Source organism: Varanus komodoensis, unplaced genomic scaffold (genome assembly GCF_004798865.1).
Source record: "Varanus komodoensis strain SLA01 unplaced genomic scaffold, ASM479886v1 scaffold15, whole genome shotgun sequence".
Taxonomy (NCBI): Eukaryota; Metazoa; Chordata; class Lepidosauria; order Squamata; family Varanidae; genus Varanus; species Varanus komodoensis.
The window spans coordinates 4,873,054-4,892,645 of NW_025335440.1; the positions used below are offsets into that span (position 1 = coordinate 4,873,054).

General features: G+C 42.6%; 1 protein-coding gene across 3 annotated transcripts in view; it reads left to right on the plus strand.

Moving 5' to 3' along the window:
* The window catches only part of KIAA0319L (KIAA0319 like), an 82,265-nt gene that overhangs the window by 2,066 nt on the left and 60,607 nt on the right, over nucleotides 1–19,592 (plus strand). For 2 of the 3 annotated variants that reach the window (XM_044424652.1, XM_044424653.1), the window contains exon 2: nucleotides 4,537–4,703. In XM_044424652.1, the coding sequence (XP_044280587.1) occupies nucleotides 4,537–4,703 (167 nt within the window). Of the gene's footprint in view, nucleotides 1–4,009; nucleotides 4,380–4,536; nucleotides 4,704–19,592 lie in introns of those variants that run through there. The other variant, XM_044424654.1, reaches the window with a different exon arrangement.

Here is a 19,592-nt window from a genome sequence, read left to right on the forward strand (position 1 = left end):
GCATATCATCTTTTTGCAGCTATATTTAATTGTCTCTTCAATCAAGAGCTTAGCAGTTGTGAAATAGGATGTTCAGCTATAATAATGAGCAGACTCACACAGATTTAGTGAAATAGGCAACAGTGTGAGAGTTGAGAATATATACCGAGATGGTTTTAGACATTTAGTGTCTGTTTAAGTGGATGAATAGAATAGAATCCTTTAAATCTGTGCACTTAGTTTAAACTGTTTGGATTTTTTTTTCTGGATTGGAGAATAAAAGTGCCTTCTCTGCACATTAATATGATTCTTTTCTTCACGAGTAAATTGTGAATACTGTATGTATGCATTACAGAATGTAATATTATTGTATATGAATACCCCTCCATGATTATGTTTACTCTCCCCTTCTAATTCAGCAGTGAATATAATGGTTAGTACCGGGGATCACATTGGAAGCAAATTGTGATAAAAATGCAATACCTAATTTATTTTGGTTAAGGATAGCTAAGTAATGTTTGCATTCATTTAGTCATGGAGCTAGGGAACTATAAGGATTAATATGCAGCCTTAGGAACAACGAAATAATGGTTGAATTTCTGAATTTACTGTGTCTGCTGCTTGTTCTTTGAAAAGTAGCTGCACTGATCCACAACATTTGCAGGATTCCCACTGAAAGTTCAGCTACCACTCACCCAGCAGGGAAGCTTCCATTGGTCCCCTTGGAAGAGACTGCTAGGAAAATGGCATGGGATGAAAGATCTAAAACAGGGGTCCTCAAACATTTTCAATAGGAGGCCAGTTGAAAGGTGGCGGCTACACGTGCGGGCCGGTGAGCGGGGGCCTGGGCGCGTGGGCCGGTGAGGCATCGTCGGGTGCACGCGAGGTGATGTTGGGTGTGCATGGCGGCGGCTTGCTCGCTCAGAGATCTCCCAGCAAGTCCAAAACCTTCTCCAAGCGAGCAAACCACCGCCTCCCGCACGCGCCACAAGACCGTGGCGAGCGTGCGTGAGCGGGGGAGGCAGACGGTGGTGGCTTGCTCAATCCTATGAGTCCAAAACCATCTCCTAGTGAGCAAGCCACCACCTCCTACGCGCGTGGGTGGCGGCGCGGGCCAGATGAATGGGCATGGCAGGCCGGATCTGTCCCCTGGGCTGTAGTTTGAGGACCCATGATCTAAATAGTGTCTCCCAATCTTTTAAGTTAAGAAAGAAAAATAGGTACATGAAATATATGTATGCTTTTAAGGTATTGTCTAGTTTAACTCTTCTTCAGAAGGTCCAAAAAGGAAATGATGGAGTTCCTTTTATCATTTCCCCTTGCTTTTCTGTCTTTGGCATGTTATTTCATCATGCAGTCTTTTTTTTTCTTATGTTGAGAATCAAAGAGATCCCTATATATTAAAAATCAGAGTTTTCAAGTTGTGCAAGTATCTATAACCAAAGCTTGCAGTGGGGAAGGGCAGAGCTGATGTTTAAACTTGCACTATATGCCCAAAGACCTCTGGTGATAATGTCCACAGGTAATACTTCATGTTGCTACTTTATCCTCTATATGGTTTTATTATATGCATGGTTTTATTTCTGCTGTATCTCCCGTTCTGTAACTTAATCAAAAAGTTATTTACTGTTCTACATACACAAAACTTCCACGTCCACAGCTGACAGAACTGAACTTTGATCTGTTTTTGTAACCTCAAGGTGTTTTAGTGAAGACCTACACAGTAGCAGCAATCTCATTTTAATGGTTATTCTACAAAGGTGTTCAGAAATTTGATGTTATGCATAGGCTGAACACTACCAGCTGGCAGACACAATCCATTGAGTATGAGCTCTGCTTCAGGCTGTCCAGTGTCTTCCATTATACCTATCTCTCATTGCAAACTGGAAGTGTACCTATAAAATCCTCTGTGGTGTTGCAGGGGCTTTCGAGGAGCACCTCCCATTTGGCACTGCAAGTGTAGAATGCTGCAGCCCAGCTGTTGCCCGGCGCAGCAAGAAGAGATCATATGAGCCCCTCCTGAAAGCACTGCTGCTGAGCCACCAAGTCCAATTTGCTACTGGCTTATAAAGTCTCAAATGACTTGGGATCCAAGGACTTGAGGGAGTATATTCTGCATTCTCAGCAGACCAGAATCTTGTGATTGGTAGGAGATGCTTTGTTTGCATCTCACGACAGCAGAGGCATTCTCTGTACTGGTAACCATCCACAGAATACTCTCCCAGGAGGCTGTAGGTCTGCCCCCTCTGTTCGGTTATTTAAACAAAAGAAGAAGTCATTATTTATCCAGGCACTTGGATCTTGATGTTAGGAACAATTTCAAAGAAATTTGGTGCTCCTGTTTTATTGCAAGTGGTGTGACTCTTATTTTTATAGCTAATTTATCTTGATATGTAAGCTGACATGTATTCCAGAGTTGGAAGAAATGTGTGATACAAAAATACTGAATAAAATAAATGCACAAATTGGTAACAATGAAGAGGCACTGTGTGAGTCTAAGCTCTTGCAATGATTCTGGAAGGTCACTTCTTCAAGCATTCTGGGAATATGCCTGGGTTATGAAGCACACTTCCAGGTTCATTTGAGGACATCCTCATCATTTCCTTCTAGGATGGTAATGAGCACAGTCCATGGGCTAATAGTCACTTGAATCTGTTGATCTGTAGAGCAAAGGGGCAGACATCTTGGAATGCTTCAGGGTTCACACACACTGATTGCACATGAGCTACATGGGGGCTGCACAGATTGATTTCTGTTAGCCTGGGACTAGCAGAGCCAGTACTGGTGGAGCAGGCAAATGATAGGGTGCCTAGAGATTGGAACTGGTTCCTCACTGTAATTTTGCATCTCTGTTAACCAATTGCCTCTCATATTGCCTGTTAGCCATAATCCTGGCAGCCAGCTGTGAAGAAAGGTGCCAGACAATTACAATTTCTGCATTGGATTTATAACCCACTCTTTTGCTCTTTTGAGGAACCCAAAGTGCTCCCTTTGATCGCAACACTGCGAGTTAGGTTAGGCTGAGAGGAAGTGGCTGGGCCAAAGTCACCCAGTAGATTCCAGTGCAAGTGGGGGATAGCAGCCAGATCTCTCTGGTCCTCTAACACTCTGACCACTGCACCACACTGACTCTCTTCCATCAAGAGGTCACAGTGCAGTTTGATAGATACTTGTGTTAACAAAATTCTATTCAGATGGTGGCCAGGGCTAAGCATATATGACTTAGGCCATAAAGGCTTCGAAAGCAGAATGACTCTTATATATTTTCCAGGGCTGGCCAACTGTGTTACCTGAAGACTCTAGCTGTTTTTCACAGTTGGTTATGCAAACCTGTAAGAGATGAGAAAACAAAGTGGCCAGTGAAAATATGGCCAGCTGACACTTTTATGGTATTTGTTCTGTTCGAGACTCTCGGAACCTTTGAGAAGCAGCAAACAGGAAAGGAAAAACAAATACCCATTGTAAGTTGGAGATGGTTTCTGTGCACAGGCAGCACAGAGAATCTGTTCTGTTCAAATTCAGTGAACACATCTAAAGGCAGTGGGACGAAGGAGGCTGTAATCCTTTCTACACTTACTTGGGAAAAATTCCATTGGATTTCTGACTAAAGAGGCATAGGATTGTGCTGTTAGTTATCCAGTCCCACGCACATGCATGTTTTCTTGGAGGTGCATTTTTGAGGCTTGCTCTCAGGTAAGAGTGCATACAAGTGTAGCTTTTGATGCTTTGTTCTGTCTGAGTATCTGTTTATGTCAGCTGGAACAGACCAAGATTTTGCAGCTTGCCTGACCAATAACAATGTGACTTTTGTCTTTCAGAGCAAAGTGGATGCTTGCCTAAAAGCTCATCCATTCAATTCCTGTTTACTTTTTATTTTCTGGCTAGCACCGGATGGTACAAATATGCAAATGATGACATTTATTTCCACCTGCTTAGCAGATGGGCTGAATTTGTTAAAGTTTGGCATACCAAGGTAGAGCTGGTTGACTGCTGCCTCTGCCCTGAAGGCTTTGGACTTTCAGTAGTATCCAAAATATGCACCTGTTTAAGATCTATTTGATCAGCATTGGTTGCTTGGAGTCTGGTTTGCTTGCTTTGCATACTTTTGGGAAACTGCTGCTGTCCCAAATAAGAGCTTGTTTCTGTGCTGAATGTTCTCATGCGTGAAAGCAGCCTGCCATCAATAAACAAGTGCCAAGAAGGCAGTTGTTTGGGCTTGTGTGGGCGACTTCTGTGAAAAAATGAGAAGATTTGCATATATAGTTGTCCCATATTCCAATACCAGCTGATTTTGTGACTTGCAAAATGGATCCAGAGGGCCTCTTCCTTGGTCTAAACCAAAATTGTGTCCCACAATACAATTGGGAGAGCCCATGAAATTTCTAAGGATAAATTCAAGAGTAAACCTTTACTCTTTAATAATGGGAACTTTTTCTGTGCTTTGAGTGTTTTGTATGCCCAGCTTATGCTTGTAATTGTTTAGTGGAAGGTAGTATCTGTTATGTAAAGGTTGCATCTTTCTTGAAGGTGACCTGTGTGTCTTTTGTATATTTATAGTGTTCTGGGTCTGCCCACGAAGGCCATGGAGAAGAAGTCGGAAGACAATTTTAGCATCAGCTCTCTGAACATATTGGGAGACTTCCTCAGAAAATATGTGACGTGTCTGGGCCATCTTCACCTGCTCTACATGTGTGCCTGCCTCAATGCCCTCTGTTCCTATACAGGTGAGTTTTAAAAATACCATCAGATGAATGCCTGCTCTTTTTTTTTTTTTTGGTTCTTATACTTGAAAGATTTCCCAGTCTAGAAGTTTCAACATGAATGAGGAAAGGGTTGTGGGTCTTTTGGATTTTAGCCAGAGAAGTATAGGTCTTTTGGATTCATGTGTATTTGGAAAACCAACAAAACTCTTGTATCTTTAAAATGAACATATTTTGCTATAAGCTATCATGGATTATACTCATTTTATCAAATGAATGAAGTGTTTCTGAGAATTTCAGATAAAATTTAAGAAATCCTTTGTCCTGAAGCTTTATTCAGCCATCTTCCTCCCTCCCTCCCTCATCTCCCTTTAAAGATTCTTTACAGTGGCCAGTGGTAGACTGTCCTGGAAGATTGAAATATTGTCCCAACCGTTTTTGAATATTATAATTTTTGATGTCAGTTTGGGGTCAGTTATTTTTTTTCTGTACAAACTGTCCTGTTTCCCCTATGTAGAGTGCCAAGTGCTGTTACAGATGGAAGGTGGCATGAGTCACATTGGAAGCGACTCAATCTTCCAATGAGTCCCTAATCTTATGGATATTATTATATCCTGTAATAGTGATTCAGAGTATATATGAGAACATGGTAGGCAGGTTTAATTCTATTGCCATAAAGTTGAATTGGGATAAAAGACTTTTATCATACTACATGTATGTATTGCCTTACCTTGTGCCAGGGTGTTTGTATTACAGAAACTGTACCATGAATGACCATCATTAATAATAATATGGTTGCCAGTTTTCTGTACTTTCTGTATTTAATTTCTTTCTGGAAATTGGCTTTACTCTACCCATCTTTTGTCTCTGTCTCTCTGAAAACACACACATGCACCTGAAAATCTTGGTAATATTGCATGCATATGACAAAGTGGGCTGTAGACCACAAAAGCATATGTTACAGGAATTTTTTTACTACAAGGTTTTGTTGTTACTGAGCAGACTAACATAGCACCCTCCAGAATCTGTTTTAAAAGGGTCAGTTGCAAACATTGCAGTTAATGTAGCTGGTGGTATCAAAAGAAGGCTCACCCTGACTACTGCTGTCCTGGATATTTTTGTCATCATCTTCAGACAATACTACACATATGCAGTTTTCATTCTAAGAATGTTTGGAATAATCCAGGGTATAGAACTTCCCACAATGTATGGTTTAAGCTATAGCATGTTAAGATGGCAACTTTCACCAGTACATTGTCAAACTACCTGTACATTTTTGAGCTTTCAGATGGTGGTTTTAATACTTTTGAAATGCTTACTCTAAATGGCATCCTCTGTTTCTCATGAAAGTTTGGGCACACAGCTTGAAACACAAAATACAAGACAGACAGTGCCAAATGTAAAGGTTGCATGTGTATAGTATTTGCTCTTTTTCTTCCTCCAGGTTCAGCTGTGGTCCTCTCCACTGGTCATATATTGAAAGAGAAAGTAGTGAATTTATAGTTAATGCATAATTTCTATTTAATGCAGTCTGTGTGTATTTTGAATTAAGACATGTATACCAAAAATTTTAAAGAGCAGCACGTAACACATTCCTCATTCAAATAGTTTTGAATAATTTAAAAGCAGGAAAAGGCAGTAGAGTAGTTTAAGCCCTCTCAAAATGGTAGATAAGTCATCCTTAATTGTCTGTTTCTCCTCTGTTCTTGCTGCTTCAAAATCCTTTAAAAATAAGCCTTCCAGTTAACAAACTTACTTCTGTTTTCTTCTAAAATATGTTGCATCCTTTATACTGACAGAGTTGCATTTGGTTGCACTGAATAAGTAGTTAGTGAAATTGCTCCTCTTTGCCTCTCAGGCTGTTGCTATAGTCTCCATAATTATGCTTTGCCATCTCTGACATTTGGCAAGTGGGAAATTTGATTAAGCTGATGTGCAGCAAGTGAGTCATTAATCTCCAGCTTGGCATACACATAAGACACTTGATTTAAAATCCTGGACTTATCTTTTTTGTTGTTGTTGGGTTACAGAGTGTAAGTAGTAATCATTGTGTGTTTAGTTAGAATGTCTCTGGCTTGCTTTGTTTTCCCAAGATGAAGTAACCAGTTCCCTAGAATTATCACAGCCACCTTTCAAAACCTGGTTGCTTGTTTTGTATTTTTATTTGTAGCTGCAGTGTTTCAGAAGTTCTCTAAATAAAAGCATGAAACAGAAGGAATGTGTGCTACTTAGAGCAATTTTATTATCTTTGTTTTCCCATCATAGAATATTAGAGTTGGAAGGGACCAATTGGGTCCAACCTCCTGCTGTTGCAGGACACCAGTTTATACCATCCCATCCCACTCAAATATGTGGGAGGGTATAACTAAAGATGTGAACATATGTGTACTAAAGATGTTGTGGCATTTTAACCTACCAAATGTGTGTTCTCTGTCTCCTTCCTGTTCTCACAAATTTTGAATTTTGTGTAATGAAATGTGCTGGCAGCATCATGTGACCTTGTTTTAATGTCATTATTTACAAACATACTTGTTGCCAGTGAAACTTCTACTTCAAACTACTGTGTTCCTAATTTTGGACACATTACAAAATGAAACACAAAGGTTTCCTGGTAGGACTAGAACCCATGAAATTACTTCCTTTAGAAGACTTACTTGAGCGTATTAAACTGGCCTAGCCTGACTTGGCTTGCATAATCACCACATTATAAACTGCCCAGAGAGCTTTGGCTGTGGGGTGGTGTAGAAATGAAATAAAAGCTTCTAATAATTGTGGTTAAAGTCATGGAGCATGCCATTGTGTCCTGGATGTGATGCTGCTTGGGTTTGGATGACATTATATGCCACATCCGTCCTCGTAATTAGGCAAGTGATACCAGCACCCACTGTGACTTAAGCCTCTATGTCTTCCCAGTCCTGCAAAATGAGTAGTTGCATTCTGTTTTCAAAAGAAGGTTTTGAAAAAATTCTTCCTACAGACAGCTCTATACCAGAACTTGCTATTTGGACAAATGGATATAGCCTAGGATTTTAGGATACTACAACCTAAAAAGGCCTCATTGTTTTCAAACAGTAATGCAATCATACATTGCCATGAAGTAATCCTCTTCTTCATTTTGTTTATCTCTTGTAATTGCAGTAATGCAGTGGCCTCTTGCAGGAGGCAGAGTCAGAAATGTGGCCTAAGTACATTTCCTCTTGTCCATTACTGATTTTATTCTGAACCAGAATCAAGATAAGAGTTGCATACTATGGTAACTGTGATGGGCAGCCCATTCACCACTGAGGGCTACCTTGGGAATATATTTCATTTAGTTATTTATTTTATTTGGGATGTTTCTAATCCTCCCAATCACTATGCGTCTCTGGACGGCTTACAAACAAAATTCAATAAATACAATAATATAAAAATCATAAATACCCTAAACAAAAACTTAATTAAAATCTTTTAAACATATTAAAACTGGGTGAATAAAAAGGTCTTGACCTGGCACCCAAAAGCATATAATGTCAGTGCCAGGCAGACCTCTCTAGGGAGTACATTCCATAGCCAGGGCGCCACTGCAGAGAAGGCCCTCCTCCGGGTATTCTGTCTCCTGATCTCCTTCAAGGAGGGTTCCTGGAGCAGGGCCTCTGCTGCAGATCTTAAGGGGCAGGAGGGCATGTAGGGAAAGAGACATTCCTTTAGGTATCCTGGTTCTAAGCTGTTCAGGTTTTTATAGGTAATAACCAGCACCTTAAATTGGTCCCTGACTTCAATGGGAAGCCAGTGAAGCTGATAGAGGACTGGAGTTATATGAGAGTAATGACCGATCCCTGACAGCAACCTGGTAGCTCTCTTTTGAACCAATTGAAGTATCCGGACCAACTTCAAAGGCAGTCACAAGTAGAGCGCATTACAGTAGTCCAACCCCGTTGCTAGGCAGTTCTCGTCTAGGTAAGGACGCAGCTGATGGATCAGCTGAAGCTGAAGGAAAGTGCTACTCGCCACTGCCGTCACCTGGGCTTCCAGGGACAGCTCTGGGTCGAGAAGCACTCCTAAGCTGCGGACCCTGTCCTTTAGAAGGGAGTGCAATCCCATCCAGGACAGGGCCAAAGTCACTTACCTGAAAACCTGGACCACCTACCAAAAGGACCTCTGTCGTATCTGGATTGAGTCTCAGTTTGTTGGCCCTCATCCAGCTCATTACCTCGGCCAGGCACCAGTTCAGGACAACCACTGCCTCACCTGGACTAGTTGAAAAAGAGAGGTAGAACTGGCTGTCATCAGCATACTGGTGACTCCACAGCCCAAACCTCCTGATGACCTCTCCCAGTGGTTTCATGTAGATGTTAAATAGCAAGGGGATCAAAATGGAACCAGAGCCATAGTCACTCAGCACCACCTTCTGGAATCAGCTAGCTAGGTAGGAAAGGAACCACTGCCAAGCAGAGCCTCCTACTCCCAGTGTGACCAGCCTATCCAAAAGGTTACCATGGTTGATTGTAACGAAAGTCCAGGAGAACCAACAGGGTTGTACTCCCCCGTCCCTCTCCCTGTACAGGTCATTGTACAGAGTGACCAAGGCAGTTTCAGTCCCATAACCGGGTCTGAAGCTGGACTGAAATGGGTCCAGATAATCAGTTTCATCCAAGAATACCTGGAGTTGTCCCTCCACCACCTGCTCCAACACCTTGCCCAGAAATGGGATGTTGGCCACCATTCTATAATTGGCGGCCACTTCTGGATCCAGGGGCACCTTCAGAACAGGCCTGATCACCACCTCCTTTAAAGGGGCTGGGACCCGGTCTTCCCTCAGCGAGGCATTGATGTCCTCCTGAACCCGGGTACCAATCCCGTGTTTGGCTTCAGTGAGTAGCCATGAAGGGCAAGCGTTGAGTAAGCAGGTGGTAGAGTGTACCAGTCCAAGCACCTTGTCCACATCACCAGGCCACATCAACTGAAATTCATCCAACAGTGATGGACCAGATGGGGCTCTGGACACTTCCCGTAATGGAACCCTATCAACTGTGGAGTCCAGCTCGTGACGAATCTGAGCGATTTTCTCCTAAAAGTGCTGGGCAAAGTCGTCACAGCGGGTTATCGATGGTGCCACTGGATCTTGTTTAGGCCCAGAATGTATTAGGCCATGCACCACCCGAAAAAGCTCCGCTAGACCGCACTGTGAGGAGGTAATGGAAGCGGAGAAGTATTGCTTCTTTGCCACCCTCACCACCACAGCATAGGCTCGATAATGCGCACATAAGTGTATTTGATCAGTTTCATCCTGTGATTTCCACCGCCTGTGCTCTCGTTGTCTCGCAACCCGCTTCATCGCCTGTAACTCAGGTGCATACCATGGAGATGAGCGGGCTATCACAATCCAAAGGTCTGTAACTGACATTCATACTCTAGGATTATGATGAATACCAAAGGTGCATAGCTCTGTTATGAACAGGTTAGACTATGGAGCCACTGTGGCATGATGGCGAGATCGCCGAGCTGGGAGATCTGCGTTCTAGACCCTACTCAACCATGAAACTCACTGGGTGACTTTGGATCAGTCATGGACTCTAAATCTAATCTACCTCACAAGCTTGTTGCTGTGGGGACAAAATGAAGAGCCGGAGGACCTTGTGAGCAGCCTTTGGGTTCCTTGGCAGGGTATAAATGTAATGTAATCATAATAGTGCTGTTAATAAAAATAGTAAAATATGTAGCAGTTCTTGAGTTATTCAAATACTGCTTATGTGTTACCTTAGTCATCCCTACAGTAACCTGTAAGCTAGCCCATCATTGTATTATCCTCAGAGATTTGAAAGGGAGAGATTCATCAACTATTACACTGGTATTAAATTGCATTTTTATCAGCTCAGGTTGAATAGCCATGTAGGAAAATGGTCATCTGAGCATTGTGCTGTGCATTGAGGTCTTGATTTACTGTTTCTAATGAAACTTCCATTTTGCAATGCATATCCATGCCAGCTACGGTCTAATTCTGGCATTGGAGCCATGTTCTGGGCTGTAGATTGGGTATGCTGTAGCTCAAAAAAGAAATGTTGACAGAGTTTCCTGGGAAACCATTTGTCTCTGGTTAAACCAGTTTCTCATGGATCACTGTCTTGTCGTGGCGAAGCGGCTTGTGTAGCTCAATGAAGCTATGAGCTATGCTGTGTAGGGTCATAGCAGAGAGCTCTGACAAAACGTGACCCATTGGAGAAGGAAATGGCAACCCACTCCAGTATCTTTGCCATGAAAACCCCATGGACAGGACCAAAAGGCAAAAAGATATGACGCCAGAAGATGAGCCCCTCAGGTCGGAAGGTGTCCAATATGCTGCTGGGGAAGAGCAGAGGGCTAGTACTAGTAGCGCCAGAAAGAATGAAGCGACTGGGTCAAAGCCGAAAGGACACTCAGTTGCTGATATATCTGGTGGAGAAAGGAGAGTCCGATGCTGCAAAGATCTATAGGAACCTGGAATGTAAGATCCATGAATCGAGGCAAGCTGGATGCGGTCAAACAAGAGATGACAAGACTGAACATCGACATCTTAGGAATCAGTGAACTAAAATGGACAGGAATGGGTGAATTTAATTCAGGTGACCATCAGGTATACTACTGCGGGCAAGAATCCCTCAGAAGAAATGGAGTAGCCTTCATAGTCAATAAAAGAGTAGGAAAAACAGTACTGGGATACAATCTCCAAAATGACAGAATGATCTCAGTTCGAATCCAAGGCAAACCATTCAACATCACAATAGTCCAAGTCTATGCCCCAACCACTGGTGCAGAAGAGGCTGAAGTTGACCAGTTCTAGGAAGGCCTACAACACCTTCTAGAATTAACACCCAAAAATGATGTCCTTATCATCATGGGGGATTGGAAAGCTAAAGTAGGAAGCCAAAAGATAACCGGAACAACAGGCAAGTTTGGCCTTGAAGTACAAAATGAAGCAGGGCAAAGGCTGGCAGATTTTTGTCAAGAGAATATGCTGGTCATAGCAAACACTCTTTTCCAACAACCCAAGAGAAGACTCTACACATGGACATCACCAGACAGTCAACACAGAAATCGGATTGACTATGTGCTCTGCAGCCAAAGATGGAGAAGCTCTATACAGTCAGTAAAAACTAGACCAGGAGCTGACTGTGGCTCAGATCATGAGCATCTGGTTGCAAAATTTAGGCTTAAATTGAAGAAAGTAGGGAAAAGCACTAGGCCACTCAGGTATGACCTAAATCATATTTCTGATGAATATGCAGTAGAAGTGACAAATAGATTTAAGGAATTAGATCTGATAGAGTGCCTGAAGAACTATGCATGGAGGTTCGCAACATTGTACAAGAGGCAGCAACTAAAACCATCCCAAAGAAAAAGAAATGCAAGAAAGCAAAATGGCTGTCTGAGGAAGCTTTACAAATAGCTGAGGAAAGAAGGGAAGTGAAAGGCAAGGGAGAAAGAGAAAGATACAAACAATTGAATGCAGAATTCCAGAGAACAGCTAGAAGAGATAAGAATGCCTTCTTAAATGAACAGTGCAAAGAAATAGAAGAAAACAATAGAATAGGGAGGACCAGAGATCTCTTCAAGAAAACTGGAGATATGAAGGGGAACATTTCATGCAAAGATGGGCATGATAAAGGACCAAAATGGCAGGGACCCAACAGAGGCAGAAGAGATTAAGAAGAGGTGGCAAGATTACACAGAAGAACTATACAAGAAAGAGCTTAACGTCCCTGATAACCACAGTGGGGTGGTCACTGACCTCGAGCCAGACATCCTGGAATGTGAAGTCAAATGGGCCTTAGGAAGTCTGAGCAACAACAAAGCTAGTGGAGGTGACAGTATTCCAGTTGAGCTATTCAAAATCCTAAAAGATGATGCAGAAAAAGTGCTACACTCAATATGCCAGCAAATTTGGAAAACTCAACAGTGGCCACAGGATTGGAAAAGGTCAGATTACATTCCGATCCCAAAGAAGGCCAATGCCAAAGAATGTTCAAACTACCGCACCATTGCACTCATTCCACATGCTAGCAAAGTTATGCTCAAAATCCTACAAACTAGGCTCCAGCAGTACGTGGACCGAGAACTACCAGAAGTACAGGCAGGATTTCGAAGAGGGAGAGGAACTAGAGATCAAATTGCCAACATACGCTGCATCATGGAGAAAGCTAGGGAGTTCCAGAAAAACATCTACTTCTGCTTCATTGACTATGCTAAAGCCTTTGATTGTGTGGATCACAACAAATTGTGGCAAGTTCTTAAAGAGATGGGAGTACCAGACCATCTTATTTGTCTCTTGAGAAACCTATATGTGGGTCAAGAAGCAAGAGTGAGAACTGGACACGGAACCACTGATTGGTTCAAAATTGAGAAAGGAGTTCGGCAAGGCTGCATACTGTCGCCCTGCCTATTTAACTTATATGCAGAGCACATCATGAGAAAGGCGGGGCTAGATGAATCACCAGTTGGAATTAAGATTGCTGGGAGAAATATCAACAACCTCAGATATGCAGATGATACCACTCTAATGGCAGAAAGAGGAACTGAAGAGCCTCTTGATGTGGGTGAAGGAGGAGAGTGCAAAAGTTGGCTTAAAACTCAACATTAAGAAAACTAAGATCATGGCATCCAGTCCTCTCACTTCCTGGCAAATAAATATGAAGAAATGGAGGTAGTGACAGATTTTATTTTCCTGGGCTCCAAGATCACTGCAGACGGGGACTGCAGCCAAGAAATTAAAAGATGCTTGCTCCTGGGGAGGAAAGCTATGGCAAATCTAGACAGCATACTAAAAAGCAGCGACATCACCCTGCCAACAAAAGTGCGTATAGTCAAGGCTATGGTTTTCCCAGTTGCAATGTATGGCTGTGAAAGCTGAACTGTAAGGAAGGCTGAGCGCCAAAGGATTGAGGCCTTTGAATTGTGGTGCTGGAGAAGACTCCTGCGAGTCCCTTGGACCGCAAGGCGATCAAACCAGTCAGTCCTAGAGGAGATCAACCCTGACTGCTCTTTAGAAGGCCAGATCCTGAAGATGAAACTCAAATACTTTGGCCACCTAATGAGAAGGAAGGACTCCCTGGAGAAGAGCCTAATGCTGGGAACAATAGATGGCAAAAGAAGAAGGGTTCGGATGGCAGAGAATGAGGTGGCTAGATGGAGTCACTGAAGCAGTTGGTCTGAGCTTGGGTGGACTCCGGGAGATGGTGGAGGACAGGAGGGCCTGGAGGAATGTTGTCCATGGGGTCGTGATGGGTCGGACATGACTTCGTGACTAGCAACAACAACAACAACAACAACAACAACAAACCAGTTTCACTGGTGATTTCTCTGCTGCATCCTAAGAACACAAGAAAAGCTGTGCTGATTCATACCAAATGCCTCTCTAGTCCGGTATTCCATTTCCACAGTTGCTAGGCAGATGTCTGTGGGAAACCCATAACTGGGACATGAGTGGCAAGCACCCTCCTGCTTGTGTCAGCAACTAGCACTGAGAGGCATGCGGTGGGTGTTCCTTTCAGGGGCAAAGCATCACATCCTTCATGGGCTTGCTCAGAAAGGAATTCAGCTTTGAGGTAATACATTCTACTTGACAGTAACTTCATCTTCACCTGAGTGCCATGAGGATGAAGGCTTTTGTAAATAAAGCTATGGTAATTTTGTCCTAAATAATTATGCTGTGGAGCATAAAATTTAGTTTCCTAATGCAGAATCATATTGCAGATAAGATGGACTTTGTGGTTGGTTCAAAACTCAGACTCCAGGTATGAAAATCGTTGGACAGCTAAAAGAAAAATGTCCAGTTTAGATATACATTCCCAGCTGGGACTGAGTGTTGCTATCATATGTCCCTTTCTTTTCCCCTTGTGCACTGGAAATGTTGCAGAGATTCTGCTTTGTTTTAAATCAGAGTTTTCTGTTAAATGAATAATCTTGTTTTAATGCTGATTAACTTGGAACAGTAAACCAGGAGGGGTAAGGGAGGAATGAAGTGGACTTACGGCTTGCCCATCACACAATAGCTGTTTGCATAGCAAAGTGCATTGTGGACATTGCCTTTGACTACTTGGAAAAATGTCAGGCTACAAAAAAGCAAGGGAAGTTTGCTAAAGCTTGAAGTGTGGGAGAGTTCATAAAGTTTTCCTATTGGTCCTGGTTTCCCACAAATTTCTTCTGCTCCCCGTTTTTTCCCATTGCATCATCCTTGTTCCTGGTAATCATCCGGTTATTATGCTTCACTGGCTGTTCTGTTACTCAGTGCACCTTTTGCAAATGTGACTCATTTGCATTTACCCAGAATATTTTGAGGGCTGCTGGCCCATTAGGGTTGTTTTAGTACCAAAATACCTCTTAGGATTGAAAGTAAATCTCCTGCTAAATTAGCACTTGATGTTGAAAGGCATGTTTCTTTTCACTTTGGTTGCTGGAACTCACATTAGACTTGCTCACTCAGAAAAATCCAAGCAACTGTGGCTTTATTCTCTTTGTAAAGACTGTGGTACAGGTCCTTATGGAACAAGCACTCTTGTTCAAGTTGATATATGGATACAGTGCTAGTTTAAAAAGAAAACCCTCCACCTTGGCCTGTGGAAGTGTTCCAGGAGCCTTCAGTGTGTGCATATAGATAAGGAAGTAAACACTTCATTAGTGCAGAATTAGGAAAGTGGTCACTTGACATTACTTGGCTAGCGAATTATTTGCCTTTACTGTTTGTCAGAAAGACCCACCCTACAAACCTTTGAGGCTGTAGTGTCTCCAGATAAACCTGAGTTTTGACAATTCTTGACTGAATCTTCTGGAAAGATTCAGAAAGGTTTCATATCACAACTATAGGGTAGGTTTGGCTTATAAGAGTCTGGCCCTGTGAACATGAGAGAGTAACCCCACCACTAAGCGCTTGTCCTGCTAAAACTTTGGAGAGCTCTCCATGAATAGCGGGTAGAAAGCTGTCATTTTCTGCTCTCCCTCGGAAGAACTGCTGGCTGCACCTTTCCATTTTTTAATTTCTCTTTATCACTCCTGATAATGCTGATTGGGAGGGGGCGGAGCTAGGTAAATCATCTGCTGAGACAACCATGTGTGTAAAGCATTAAGTTCCCATGTTAAGGCCTAACACTTAAAACTAGAAAAATATGAAATGTCTTTACTGCATCAGTTCTTTTTAATTAAATGGCAATCAGTGGGGCAAGAAGGGAACCTGAGTAACCTAAGGACCATGCTATCTGGGGAAGGCTACTGCCTTCTCTTTCTTCTGTTGCTGTGGCCACATACCAAAAAGCCTTCCCTGCAAAGCAGCTACATACCTGGGAAAGAAGCTTCTATTCATTCCAGTGGAACCTCCTATTTGGGACAGAATGGCAGCTTTAGGAAAGTGATTGCAATCAATACTGCAGCACAGAAGGAAAGGGTTAATGTCCCTCTTGCATAGCCCAACACATCCCTGATCCTGATCTTCTCCCTCCTGTATGCACACTGACATTTAAATTATACCAAAAGATGCACTGAAGGCATCCACACATTTTTGGTATTTTTATTACATTACATTTCTATCTGCCTATAGCCAAAGCAATCTGGGCAGTTCACAACATTTAAGTCACTCGTCCAGATTTCAGCCATACCAATGCTGCTTAGTTTTCAAGATTAGGCAGGATCAGCCTCTTCCGGGCTGTGCAGAATGGTATCATCTAATTTGTCCCTTCGTTTCTTCTAAGATAAGATTGAAGCAACCAGCTCCTCAGGGTCTCTTAAATCTCTTCCAAAAGCTTAATAGTACTGCATCTGTTATAATTATGAGGAAAGCCACTGAAAGAAGTTTGAGGTCTTTTTATAGAGTCCCCCCTTCTTTTTTTGAAATTCACCAAATCCTGAATATTTAAGGATCAGAATTAAATTCCTGTTTGAGCTGGAATTTGGTGAGCATATAGAGGATTCATGTTTGATCCCCATATGTGATAAGTGGGGAAATATTTGCAAATAAACCACACTTGTATACAACTTAGTGTTTAATGGGGGAGCAATTGGCAAGAAAACTTCGTTAAAATTATTTACTTTTGCCCAACTGCTTTTAGGAACCAAAGACTGTTCCCATTACTTCCTCCCTCCCATTCCTTTTCAAAGCTGGCAGGAATATTGTGTCATCTGTTTTAATTATACTGTAATGAATTTTTATGGTGCCTGACAGAATAATCAGCACAGTACCAAAATTCTGTAAGAAGCTAAATTCTGCTTTGCTTGAAATTAAATTTACCCATTAAATGGACAGTGTGGGGGAGTCCACATGCTGGAACCTGTCTGAGAGATCTCTGGAGAGCTGTTTCAATAAACCTAGCTCTCAGCCCCCTTCATTTAAGCGTGTTTATTATTGTAGCCTTTTAGGTGAACTTCAGGGAAACTTTGGCTAAGAGCAAACTTAGCCCACACATTGTAAGAGCAATCAAAACATAATTTTATTTTAAAGAAAAGCTGCCAGTAGTTTCAATCTGCGATGGAAAATATATGGTAGAAGTGTTTGCTTTATAGACATCATGTCCTTGTTATTAGGAAAACTGTCTTTTCTCAACCTGTGCTGAGAAGACTTGTGCCTCTCAGCCCTTTGGTGCAAAATATAGTGGTGTTGCATCCCAAAGACAGAATTATGTTTGACTTTGCAGTGGTGAGGAACAGAAATGAATTCATACCTGTTGTCCTGAATGTCGTGCCATTCTCAGAATTCAGTTTTGTAGACTTTCAGAAGAGTGACAGAATACTTGTGGTATTGGTAGCAATTCTGTGAATTAGACATAACCTTTTTACAGTGCTGGGAATAAGAGGGGCAGTTGTTTTTGGTGTGTCCCCCCAGGCCACACCTATCTAGACTTGGAGGAGGAAGGGGCTTGGGAAACGGGCTCCAGACACTGAGATGGTGGAAGTGGAGGAGCTTATCTCAAGGCCACTAGCTTATCTTAAACAAACTCCAGGTGTTCACTTGAACTCTGAGAATAGTCAGGATTTGCAGCTGTCAGGAGTGGGTGTGGGCCAGCAGCTTCAGGAGCCAGATGAGGCTGGTACTACTCTCGACCCCATTATGCAGCATCTGGAGAGAAGGGCTAGCCAGCTAGAGAGGCAGTATATGGAGAAGAGGCTAGACCACCTCCAAGGGGGACTTCCCAGAGGGATCAGGCTTATTTAAAAGGAGGGTTCTTGGAAGTAGTTGCTCGATTGGGTTCAGCTAACTGCTCTGTGCACGCTCAGGGACTCATTCTTTGTTGGTGGTACAACAACAGTCTGTTGTGTTGGAACTGCAGATGGGAAACCTCATTTGCAACACAGAGGAAAATTTCCTTCCAAGTCTAGTGTTAATAGCAAAAGTGCTTTACCTGGTTCAGCAATACAGGTAGGACAGACTGCAGTACCTACAGGTGCTTAGCAGGGCACCCAACTGTGTTCACATTAAAGGTGGCTTAAATGAACTGTACTGGCTGCCTCACAGCTTCCACTCCTTATGTTTGAGGCTATGTTGTTAGCATACAAAGTCCTAAACAACTGGAAACAGCTTATCAAGCAGACAGACTTCCCCAATGTATGCACAGCCTATCTTTAAACTCTTCAGAAGAGGTAGGGCTGGGCATTCTGAGGCCAACAGAAAGTCACCACAGTGTTTCAAAAGCGAGCCTCCTCAGTTAGCAGTGCTCGCTCTGTGGACACACTCCCCCATGCCACTTGGGAGGCAGAAACTGCTTTAAACTCCTCCCTGAAAATTTTCTTGCTTATGCAGGCTTTCCCAGGCTTGTAATTAATCATGCTGCTACTTCATATTACGGCTTCTGTGTTGCTTTTAATTGTTGTAATAGTAATTATTTTCTAATTGTGTATTTTCCACAGTGATGTGTATTATTTTTTATATGGGGCAGAACAATTGATGCCTCCCTCCCCCAGACAGCATCTAGAGGGCCATAGGCTTCCCAGAGCAGGAAAGAGCTCCAGGCCTGACTCTGAGGGTCTGTGCTTCAGTCCCCCTCCTCTTCCCACTGCAGCTGGTATGGACAGGGCCTCTCTTGCTGCTGTTTCATGGTGATGGGAGCAACCTCATGGAAGGGATTTAGGGATGTTTTGAAGATGGGAGAAGACTGGTATCACCAAGGTAGGATGTATCCTCTTGGTACCTCAGCCTCTTTCTCCCCCCGCCCCCCTTGCACCACAGTCACATGGTGGAAATATGGTGAACTTTCTTAAGCAGTTGAAATATTGCTTGGTTCTCTCTTAGCTGGTCAGTCTTGAATAACCATCCTTCATTCGTTCTTTGCTGTTTTGGTGCCTGCAGCATTTTTTCAAAATGTGCCCAGGGGTTCTAAAAGGTTGGAGACCCCTGCTATAATGTACAGCCAGTGTTATAACTCCAGTAGTGTGCAGCGCCCACCAATGTGATAAAGGGCAGGGGATGCCCACTGTTGAAAAGTGATGGGGTTGGGGGGAAGTGATTACTTGCAGAGTTTACATTTAAAAAAAAAAAACTTGTAGTGGCACAGAATTGCACAGGCAAGATTTTGCAGAGATCCGAGGAACAGTGGAGAAAGCTTATTGTAAAAACAGCAAGGGAAACAGTTGCAATTCTACTGTTTCCTTTTTGATTTTTATTTTGTATTTGCACTTGTGGGCAGTGGAGGAAAGATTTTAAAAGTAAAGGAGGAAAGCCCAAGGTGATCTACCCATTAGGATTTTCCCCCTTAGCAGTGTCATAGAGTTGGCAAAATTCTATTCAAATTAATGTGACAGAGACACATTCATTGACACTGCAGCCAGGAAATGGAGATAAATTATGTCCTTCCTTCCTCCCACCATCTATGCCATAGCCAGCAAGGCAGTGTATCAGTTCTTTTCAAAACTGGGGAAATGATCACAGAGTGGCACTCAAAAAAAAAAAAAAAAAAAAAAAAAAAAAAAAAAAAAAAAAAA